The 12,128-nt window shown below is 45.4% G+C and overlaps 1 protein-coding gene across 1 annotated transcript; it reads right to left on the reverse strand.

Moving 5' to 3' along the window:
• Window positions 1–498: 498 nt before the first annotated feature.
• Window positions 499–6,969, reverse strand: LOC141133658 (E3 ubiquitin-protein ligase TRIM39-like). Its single transcript, XM_073623153.1, has one exon. It carries the CDS (start codon window positions 6,189–6,191, stop codon window positions 4,617–4,619), a length of 1,575 nt encoding a protein of 524 aa, XP_073479254.1. The 5' UTR covers window positions 6,192–6,969; the 3' UTR covers window positions 499–4,616.
• Between the last annotated feature and the right edge of the window lie 5,159 nt (window positions 6,970–12,128).

Raw genomic sequence — 12,128 nt, forward strand, 5'->3', positions numbered from 1 at the left:
GTGTCTGTGTTAAGCCTCCATTTTTTACTTTGGTGATGGGTGTCACACAGCTGGGTGTTTGATCATCATTTCAACATGGTTTTGCAATGGACTTTACACATTGACTTTAGTCCCATATGATTTTTTTGCAGACATCTGCTCTCTTTTTATATATTGCACTGATATTTATGTTTGAAATTCATCTCTAGTTGAATTTTAGGTTTTGCACAATTGATGGCACTTATTGCACTTTAATTATTACATGTTCTATTTAATTTTTGCATATTTATTTTTTATGCAATATTTTGCTATTGATTTCCTATATATTGTTCCTAAATTATTGATTGCACTGAATGCACTTTATTAATCTTTGCACCTGTTATATGCCTTGTTTTATATATTGCAAGTATATTTTTAGCGCTGCACTCTTTATTTACAATAGCCAGATGTATAGTACAGTGGCAGGAATATGTGATCAGCTTGATTGGGCTGCAATTTAAGAAGGAGAAAGGAGGCAAGTTTTATAGTGAAATAAAAAGTAGAGTTTATTATTTCAGAGAGAAATTCCAGAACTATTGTACAGACTCCATGCACAGTATGTAGGCAGCTTTTACTAGGACACAGTTTTAAAGGGAGAGACCAGTCAGCTCCCCCCACAAACTGATCCATCAACACAGACACCTGCACCCCCACTCACTTACACCCCCCACACTGATCCATCAACACAGACACCTGCACCCCCACTCCCTGACACACCAATAACCCCCCACACTGATCCATCAACACAGACACCTGCACCCCCCACACTGATCCATCAGCACAGACACCTGCACCCCCCACACTGATCCATCCACACAGACACCTGCACCCCACTCTCTGACATCCCTACACCCCGCACAATGACCCATCAACACAGTCACCTGCACCCCCACTCACTGACACCCCAACACCCCCACACTGATCCACCAACACAGACACCTGCACCCCACCCCTACAACCCCCACACTGATCCATCAACATAGACACCTCCACCCCCACTCACTGACACCCCTACACCCCGCACACTGATCCGTCAACACCGACTCCAGATTCCCACCCCTACACCCCCCACACTGATCCATCAACACAGACACCTCCACCCCCACTCACTGACACCCCTACACCCCCCACACTGATCCATCAGCACAGACACCTGCACCCCCACTCATTGACACAGCAACATCCCCCACACTGATCCATCAACACAGACACCTGCACCCCACCCTTACACCCCCCACACTGATCCATCAACACAGACACCTGCATCCCCACTCACTGACACCCCAACACCCCCACACTGATCCATCAACACAGACACCCGCACCCCCACCCCTACAACCCCCACACTGATCCATCAACATAGACACCTCCACCCCCACTGACACCCCTACACCCCGCACACTGATCCGTCAACACAGACCCCAGATTCCCACCCCTACACCCCCCACACTGATCCATCAACATAGATACCTCCACCCCCACTCACTGACACCCCTACACCCCCCACACTGATCCGTCAGAATAGACACCTGCACCCCCACTCATTGACACAGCAACATCCCCCACACTGATCCATCAACACAGACACCTGCACCCCGACTCACTGACACCCCTATACCCCCCACGCTGATCACCACTAGTACATCTCTCCAGGTAAACACTGCACCCCCAGATCAGTGCCAGATCAGTGCACCCCATCACCTCTTACCACTGAACATAGTCATACTGACTGAGGAACCTTTGGCCAGCCCAGAGGCGGGATAAAGAGACTCCACCCACTTTGTCCTTTCAGGGTAAAGTGGGAGATTCTCTTGAAAACCCTCCAAACCCCCCTATATATTCTGCTTTGCTGTTGCCCAATATGTTGTTGCTCCATCAAAGCCCTTGCTAGGTTCTCAATTTCCCGGGTATGAGGGATCATGTGATTTTCTCCCAGCATACAATGCTCAGGCCTAAGCAGCCAATTGCCAGGCTTGAATACTGTCACATGAGGGAGGGGGAGGGGTGACAACATCAATCCTGTGTAAGTTCTGACATAATCCAGCATGGAGCCTACACGGGGGGGTGGATGGAGCAGCAGAGGAGAGCAATATTGGGGAATATAAAGGGGTCGGGTTGGGCCCTGAGTGGACAAGTGTCAAAGTCTCTTTAAGACCATTTGGCATCCCAAAACAATGTGACATACTTGGGTCTCAAAAAAAATAAAAACAATAAAGCCTCATATAGGATCCCTAGGTAATGAGACACACTTGGGGCCCCAGACAGACTCCTTTAGCAGCCAAGGCAAAAAATCAAAGTGTCCTCCCCCCATGAGCTGTGAACTATAGCGGTAAAAGTTGCAGGTTCTGCCATTTTTGTGCCTCCATCCCGCTGAAGTACCCAAGTTGGTCGCCTCTTCTGTAACTCTTTGGCTCGGCCCTGCCACCAGACCCTTGGAAATGTTTGGGGCCCCCAGACAATATTAGATTTTTTTAGGCAGAATGGGAAATATTTGGGCCCCCAGGGACTGGGGCATATTTGGGGAACCCTAGAGCGTGAGACCCAATCAGTTTGGTGTGACTGTTAGCAGCACTGTGATGTATATTGCTGTTCAGCATGTTCAGGGCCACAGAGGGGGTAGAACCGGCCCTCCTGTATGGGGTCTGGGCAGCTTTATGGTGCAGGCAGTTCGAAAAGCTGCTGATCACAGCTCAGAGCCCCCACCATCTCCCCCACAGTACAGATGACTTCTCCTTCCTGGTGGTTGCTCCAGGGGGATCGGTTTCAGGGACTGTCCACCCACTCCTCTGATCACCCTTCTCCTGTCCACAATCCCCATTCCATTCAGCTCTGATCCCCCTGTGTCCCTTAGCTCTTCCAGCTTCTTTTCCTCTCCCTCCCGCTGGCTGTCAGCTGCTGCGAGCACAGAGGAGGACCAGTAAATGTGTCAAATTTATCAGCCCCTTCCTTTCCTGAATGAACATAGTGAGTGATTGATACTGATCACTTCTGTGTTCATCCATAATTGAAGTGTGTTTACTATGCTTCCGTTTGTGAATAAATAGAAAGCCTCTGTACAGAGCACCTCCTGTTCATTTATTCTCTGCAGAGAAAGGATTGGGGATCCCTGTCCTCAATCTCCTCCTCTGTCACAAGAGTGAATCATCAGGGGTCTGTTTAGACCCCTGATATTTCACCACCCCCTCCCCCTTACAGGGCTGTTAAAAACTGTAAAAAATAAAAAAAATCAATTGTAAAAAAAACTTAACTAAGGGTTCCTTCCCACAGGTACTCTGGCCGCATAAATGAGTAATTTGTTCATGCGGCTGAAGCCGTGTTCAGAGCCATACACCTGACCCCACACACCCATCCAGGTTGGGGGGTCCCTGTCAGGTAATGTACGGGGCCCCATGATTTCTAACAGCAGCCCTGATTGTGTTCTCCGGTCTCACCCTCTTTGGCTTTCCATATATTCTACATATTACCAGCCTAATGTATGCCGTGTCTCTGTAAGGTATTGTCCTCTCTGGTGGGGAAGATGAGGGTGAGACCGGAGAACATGCTGCACAGCAATATACATCTCAGTGCTGATAACAGTGACACCAACACAATTATATTACTGATACATTCTATTAAAGTCTATGCCAAGCTAAGAACTTTTCTTTATAGTTTTGGATGGAGTGAGGAAGGATTAGAACACCTGTTGGGTTTTTACTGCTATCTGGCGATTCCAGATAGGAGAGGAAATCAGCAAAGGGGACCCAGACATACATTTTTAGTAGAATAGGGGAAGGCTAGAGCCACAGTCAGATTTTATTACAATTGTGGAGAGCTCTCCTCACTTCCTGCTTGGTAAAATCTTGTCACCGGGACAGGAAGTGAGGAGAAATCTAATGGAGATCTGGATAGTCTAGTAAAAACCTGACAGGGGTTCTAATTCTCCCCCACTCCACCCAAAACTAAGAAAAGAAAACATTATGGGTGGACATACACTTTAATGATACATCACATTTCATTGTCTTAGCAGTAAATCTCTAGATCCCTTCTTCATATATTTCCTCTGAGATTGTTACATTTCTTTTCATCTCTATTTAGTATAGATTGTATGGAATAGGAGGAGGAAAGAGAGGAGAGGTGACCCCATCCTATCCAATCACAGCGACCGCACTGCACCCCGCACAGAGTGACTGCATGTGGGGGAGGGGCAGAGAGTAGGGGGAGGGGCCAGAGGAGGAGATTGCTAATGTTACACACTGTGATAACTTTCTGTTTAATGATTACAATGAAAGTAATTGTCATGGGATAGATAGATAGATAGATAGATAGATAGATAGATAGATAGATAGATAGATAGATAGATAGATAGATAGATAGATAGGCCACACCCCTCTTTACTGACAAATAGGAACATGTCATTCACTGTTACTCCAGTAACTGGAGAGATCTCCTATCCAATCACAGGGAGTGACAGAGGGAGAAATCTCACATTTATCAAAAACCTGCAGGGCACTGACTGAAGTCCCACCCACTGCTTTATCCTATTGGCTGAATTTTCTACCAATCCCACTACCCATGCCTGTGACATCACCAGTCTCTGGGCGGAGTTCTCACTATGACTATTATTCCCTATTCCCCCCACAGATCTTTATACAACCTCTCCATACACCTATCACAGCATGGAGGGGCTCAGTGAAGGTGGTGGTGAAGGTGTGGAGATGTCGGATCGGGTCACACAGATCATAAAAGGAGATCCGCTCGACCTCATAATCCAGATCTATCCTGACTCTGTTACTGGAGATATTGGAGGGTAAGAGGATCTCTTTACTGTCATGTCTCACCCCATAGTAATTTTCTTTCCTCCACAAACACCAGGACTTCTTATTCTTTCCAATCAGTGACCGCTTTCCTCCCCTCTCTATACGGGGGTAACACATCCCGACTATCCACCAATCTGATCCCCCGACATCCACTTCCCAGTAATGTCTCCCAGAGGAGAAACTCCGACTGCTCAACACCTGAGAATAACGCTGAAATCTCTCTGGTGTTTCTGGATAATTCTGTTTTCTATCTGACCTGGATACAGTTTTCCTGTCATCTGATATATGTAGTTTATTATTAGCTGTGTTTACATCCAGTAATATGTCTGCAGCTCTCTGTATATAGAAGTATACATTTCCTTCAGTTATTATATCAGATAATGTGTGTAATGTGTGTGATATCCTATCCACATCCAGACCCCCTCCATCATGGAGGAGTTCCTCATGTCTCTCCCTGTCCTCATTATCTCCATCCTCAGTATCACACAAGTCACCTGTGTCTGATTCCTGTAAGACAGTCAGTGGATCCGTCATGTTACACAGCTCCTCAATGTGACGCATCTTCCTGGACAGATCCTCCTTCTTTATTTCCAGATCCCGGATGGAGATGGAGATCCGCTCTGCCCTCCCGGAGATTTCCCTCAGGACTCTCTTCTCCAGGTCTTCCAGACGTCTCCTGAGATCTCTAAACTGGACAGTGACTCTCTCGGTGTCACCAGATGCTTTTTCTTCTACTTTCCTCCTGTGTTCCTGCAGTCTCTGGACTCTTTCCTCCGTCTCCTCTCTCTTTATCAGAAGGTTCTGCAGAACATTCCTCAGTGTCTCCTTCTTCTTCTCAGAAGCCTCATCCAGTATCTCCACCTGGTGTCCTCGATGTTCTCCAGCCAAAGTGCAGGACACACAGATACAGGTCTCATCCTCAGTGCAGTAATACTTCAAAATTTCTTTATGGATGGAGCATTTCCTGCTCTCCATGGACAAGGTGGGGTCACATAAGACGTGTTCTGGAGACTTTTTGTGGACTCTCAGGTGTTTATCACACAGAGAAACCTCACAGTGCAGACAGGATCTAACAGCAGGTACAGGATAGTCCACACAGTGATTACAGAAGACCCCGGACTCCTCCTGATCTGGCTGAGCAGACAGGAAATTCCCCACTATATTACGTAGTGTTATGTTCCTCTGCAGTGCAGGCCGATCCGGAAACTTCTCTCTGCAGTCAGGACAGGAATATCCTCCAGACCCCCCCTGTGTATCCAGCACACGATCAATACAGACCCGACAGAAGTTGTGACCACATCTCAGGTTTACAGGATCTGTATAAATGTTCAGACAGACGGAACATTCCAGCTCAGCTCCCAGGTTAGCAGACGCCATTGCTGACAGCGGAAGAGAAATGAAAGTGAAAGTCTCTGACACCGGAGAAGAATGCAGTTGGGAGGGTCACTTCCTCCTACACAGGGGGAGGCTGATCCAGATCAGTATTAACCACTTAACCACTTTAAGACCAGCCTCGTTTTGGATTTTAGGTGTTTACAAGTTTAAAACAGGTTTTTTTGCTAGAAAATTACTTAGAACCCCCAAACATTATATATTGTTTTTTTTCTAACACCCTAGAGAATAAAATAGCGGTCATTGCAATACTTTTTTTTGCACCGTATTTGCGCAGCGATCTTCTAAGCGCACTTTTTTTGGAAAAAATTCACTTTTTTGATTAAAAAATAAGACAACAGTAAAGTTAGCCCAATTTTTTTTTATATTGTGAAATATAATGTTACGCCAAGTAAATTGATACCCATCATGTCATGCTTTAAAATTGTGCCCGCTCGTGGAATGGCGTCAAACTTTTACCCTTAAAAATCTCCATAGGCGACGTTTAAAAAATTCTACAGATTGCATGTTTTGCGTTACAGAGGAGGTCTAGGGCTAGAATTATTGCTCTCGCTCTACCGGTCGCGGCAATACCTCACATGTGTGGTTTGACCACCGTTTTCATATGCGGGCGCTACTCACGTATGCGTTCACTTCTGCGCGCGAGCTCGGCGAGATGGGGCGCTTTAAAAATTTTTTTATTATTTATTTTACTTTATTTTATTTATTTTTTTCACTGTTTAAAAAAAAAAAAAAATTGGATCACTTTTATTCCTATTACAAGGAATGTAAACATCCCTTGTAATAGAAAAAAGCATGACAGGTCCTCTTAAATATGAGATCTGGGGTCAAAAAGTCCTCAGATCTCATATTAACACTAAAATGCAAAAAAAAAAAAAAAAAAAAAAAAAAGTAGTTTAAAAAAATGACACAAGAAAAAATGTGCCTTTAAGAGAAGTGGGCGGAGCTGATGTAATGACGTCGCTCCGGCCGTCACATGGTATGGAGATGGGTGGGGGCCATCTTAGCCTCACTCATCTCCATACTGAGGTAGTGACAGGACCCGATCGCCTCTGCCGCTACCGACGGCTCCGGTAAGCGGCGGAGGGTGCGGGAGAGCGGCGGGAGGGGGGGTGGCACCTCTCCTGCCGCCGATAACGGTGATCTTGCTGCGAACCCGCCGCAGAGACCACCATTATCGTGTACAGAACCGCCCGCTGAAAAGATGGATACCTCGGTTGTGGCAGCAGCTGCTGCCGTTACCGAGATATCTATCTTTAAAAAAATGACGTATATATACAGTGGGAGGTCCGGAAGTGGTTAAGGACCGAGCCTCTTTTTGAGATGTGTTGTTTACAAGTTAAAAACAATTTTTTTGCTAGAAAATTACTTAGAACCCCCAAACATTATGCATTTTCTTTTCTAACACCCTAGAGTATAAAATGGCGGTCGTTGCAAAACTTTCTGTCATGCTGTATTTGCGCAGCGGTTTTAAAAGCGCACTTTTTTTAAATCTCCAAAGGCGACGTTAAAAAAAATCTACAGGTTGCATGTTTTAAGTTACAGAGGAGGTCTAGTGCTAGAATTATTGCTCTCACTCTACCGATCGTGGCGATACCTCACATGTGCATGCGAGCTCGGCGGGACATGGCACGTTTAAATTTTTTTTTCTTATTTATTTTACCTTTTTATTTTTTATATTTACACTGTTTAAAAAAAAAAATGGGTCATTTTTATTCCTATTACTAGGAATGTAAAAATCCCTTGTAATAGAAAAAAGCATGACAAGACCTCTTAAATATGAGATCTGGGGTCAAAAAGACCTCAGATCTCATATTTACACTTAGCCCTGGTTCACACTGAGGCAGCGCGACTTGCAGCGCGACTGCCTCAGGCGACCTGGACACGACAGGGGCGGCGACTTGCAAAACGACTTCTACATAGAAGTCTATGCAAGTCGCCTCAAGTCGCCCCCAAAGTAGTACAGGAACCTTTTTCTAAGTTGGAGTGACTTGCGTCGCTCTGATTAGAACGGTTCCATTGTACAGAATGGGACGCTACTTGTCAGGCGGCTAGGTCGCCTGACAAGTCGTCCTAGTGTGAACCGACCCTTAAATGCAATAAAAAATAAAATAAAAAAATTTGTCATTTAAAAAAATAAATAAAAATAAATAGCCCTTTAAGAGCTATGGGCAGAAGTGACATTTTGATGTCGCTTCTGCCCTGCATTGTTATGGAGACGGGTGAGGGTCATCTTCCCCTCACTCACCTCCATGCCCAGCAAGAGTGAAGATCCGACCGCCCCCACCGCTGCCGACAGCTCTGGTAAACGGCGGAGGGCACCGGAGCGTGGTGGAAGGGGGGCCCCTCTCCTGCCGCCGATAAAAGTGAAGTCGCGGCGAATCCACTGCAGAGACCACTCTTATCGGAACCCGGACCGCTGGCTGAAGAATAGGATAGCGGGGTTATGGCAGCTAGCCGCTGCCATAACAATGATATCCCCCTTCAAAGTAAGAACGTATATCGTCTTGCGGCGGTCTGGAAGTGGTTAAAGTACTGAAAAGGAAGGTTTTTTCCACAGTAGTAAAGATAATTGTTGTGGAAATTTTATTATGTGTGTTTTATAGATTGTCATCTGTCTCCATGTGTCTGATTTAATCGAGGAGCGCTCTAGCAGAGCACACTTGGGTTGAATCGAGACCAGCGGTAAAAACGGTCATTATGAAAACCTTCTCATGGGATGTGAGACGTGTTCTCTGTGTGTGTGGAGGTTTGTTGGTTTGTAGGTATCAAGCGCAATGCGCTGGGCTTCTTGCCTTCAGATGGCTATGCACATTAGAGAAGCGAAGTCCGCATAACGAGAGAAACATATATCTCTCTTGCAGTCTTTGCTATCCCCTTTTGGATACATATCTGTTTTTATAAGAGGACATTGATATCTGCCTTGTCGGTATACTTGTACCATATATTGACAACAGCAGTAGCAATGTCCCCTCAGATTGTCTCAAGCCTGTAAGGACAAGTAGAATGATCTTACTAGATACTGTTTACTTTGAACAGTATTGAGTAAGCTCCATGCTGATTAACCACTTGACGACCGCCTCACCTATACTGCGGCAGAAGGGCACGTACAGGCAGAATCACGTACCTGTACATTGCCCTTTAAGGGGCAGCCTGTGGGAGCGCACGAGGCAAGCTCCGTGAGTCGGGTCACGGGTCCCGCGGACTCGATGTCCGCGGGGATACCCACGATCGTCTCACGGAGAGGAAGAACGGGGAGATGCTAATGTAAACAAGCATCTCGCCGTTCTGCCTAGTGGCAGTGTCACTGATCTCTGCTCCCTGTGATCGGGAGCAGAGATCAGTGTACTGACACACACAGCCCCTCCCCCCCACAGTTAGAAACACTCCCCAGGACACACTTAACCCCTACACTGCTACCTAGTGGTTAACCCCTTTACTGCCAGTGTCATTTACACAGGAATCAGTGCATTTGTATAGCACTGATTGGTGTATAAATGACAATGGTCCCAAAAATGTGTCAAAAATGTTCGATGTGTCCACCATAATGTCACAGTCGTGATAAAAATCACTGATCGCCGCCATTACTAGTAAAAAAAAATTATTAATAAAAATGCCATAAAACTATCCCCTATTTTGTAAACACTATAACTTTTGCGCAAACCAATCAATAAACGCTTATTGCGATTTTTTTTTTTACCAAAAATATGTAGAATACGTATCGGCCTAAACTGAGGAAAAAAAAAAAATTTATATATTTTCGGGGGATATTTATTATAGCAAAATGTAAAAAATAATACATTATTTTCAAAATTGTCGCTCTTTTTTTGTTTATAGCGCAAAAAAGAAAAACCGAAGAGGTGATCAAATACCACCAAAAGAAAGCTCTATTTGGGGGAAAAAAAGGACGTCAATTTTGTTTGGGAGCCACGTCGCACGACCGGGCAATTGTCAGTTAAAACGACGCCGTGCCGAATCGCAAAAAGTGCTCTGGTCAGGAAGGGGGTAAATTCTTCCGGGGCTGAAGTGGGTAAGATGGGGCGTGTGCACTTCCCCTCCCCCTTTCCCTTCCCGTGAGTGCCCTCCCCTTTAGTGTCATTTCCTGTGATGTCATTTTGCATGGAGGAAGCGATTGGCTGTTGGGGCCATGAGTTTCTGTGTTGTCAGATCCTTATTTGGTCATATCCTGTGTTGAGGTCACATGCTGTGTGTGGCTTCCTGTTTATGTGTAAATAAAAGCAGATGCATGGCTCAGAAAGGCAGTAGAGTTGCCACCTCATCCCTTTAAACCCGAACACATATGAATTACACGGGTTCTGAGGCTAAATGAATGCAGATAAGGCCCCAAGTGAGTTTAATTACCACCTTAATCAGCCACAGAACCTGTGTAATTTATATGTGTTCGGGTTTAAAGGGATGAGGTGGCAACTCTAAAAGGCAGTCATGCTGATGGAGCTGAGAACGTAAGCTATGATGGTGGTGTCTGTTTACTTGGGGATACAAGGGAAATGGAATGATAGGTAAGGTACATTATATCATTAGACGGAATGTGTGCTTAGGAGCACAGGAGATATGGCTGTGTGCATAGCGTACAGCCAATTTTCCCGGACATAATCAAACCTCCCAACTTTTTAGGGAAAGATGGGTGTAAAGAAGAACACACTAAGGCCTCATGTACACTGCTGCTGGTAGACGGACGTTTCGGAGCAGTTGGCAGTTTTTTTCAACTGCCCCTAAACTCTCCTCTATGTTATCTTATCTGTCCATGTACACAGGGTCGTTTATAGTCGTTTCTAGGAAGTTGAGATTAGAGGCATTTTTTTGGAATGCAAAAAAAAGGCGTTCAGAAGCTGAGTTTACAGGCATTTCAAGCGCCAAGCACTTTTAAACGCAGTAACTTGCGTTTAGCCATGTTTAGTTTACAGGCGTTTTTCATTTTTGGCTTTTTTTTTTAACAATTCTAAACGCAAACGCGGCAAAACACCACTATACATGGCATGTAAACATGGCAAAATGGACTTTTAACCACTTCAGCCCCGGAAGGATTTACCCCCTTCCTGACCAGAGCGTTTTTTGCGATTCGGCACTGCGTCGCTTTAACTGACAATTGCGCGGTCGTGCGACGTGGCTCCCAAACAAAATTGACGTCCTTTTTTCCCACAAATAGAGTTTTCTTTTGGTGGTATTTGATCGCCTCTGCGATTTTTATTTTTTGCGCTATAAACAAAATAAGAGCGACAATTTTGAAAAAAACGCATTATTTTTTACATTTTGCTATAATAAATATCCCCCAAAAATATATAAAAAAAACATTTTTTTTCTTCAGTTTAGGCCGATCGTATTCTTCTACATATTTTTGGTAAAAAAAATCGCAATAAGCGTTTATTAATTGGTTTGCGCAAACGTTATAGTGTTTACTAAATAGGGGATAGTTTTATGGCATTTTTATTAATAATTTTTTTTTTTTACTAGTAATGGCGGCGATCAGCTATTTTTATTGTGACTGCGACGTTATGGCGGACATGTCGGACATTTTTGACACATTTTTGGGACCATTGTCATTTATACAGCGATCAGTGCGATTAAAAATGCACGGATTACTGTGTAAATGACACTGGCAGTGAAGGGGTTAACCACTAGGGGGCGGGGAGGGGTTAAGTGTGTCCTAGGGAGTGATTACTAACTGTAGGGGGATGGGCTGTGTGGGTGACGTCACTGATCTCTGCTCCGATGACAGGGAGCAGAGATCAAGTGACACTTGTCACTAGGCAGAACGGGGAGATGCTGTTTACAACGGCATCTCCCCGTTCATCCGCTCCGTGAGGCGATCGCAGGTATCCCTGCGGCGATCGAGTCCGCGGGACCTGCGACCCGACTCACGGAGCACCCGGCCGGCGCGCGCGCCGCCGGCGGCGCGCACGC

Source organism: Aquarana catesbeiana, linkage group LG03, assembly GCF_042186555.1.
Source record: "Aquarana catesbeiana isolate 2022-GZ linkage group LG03, ASM4218655v1, whole genome shotgun sequence".
In the NCBI taxonomy this organism is placed as follows: Eukaryota; Metazoa; Chordata; class Amphibia; order Anura; family Ranidae; genus Aquarana; species Aquarana catesbeiana.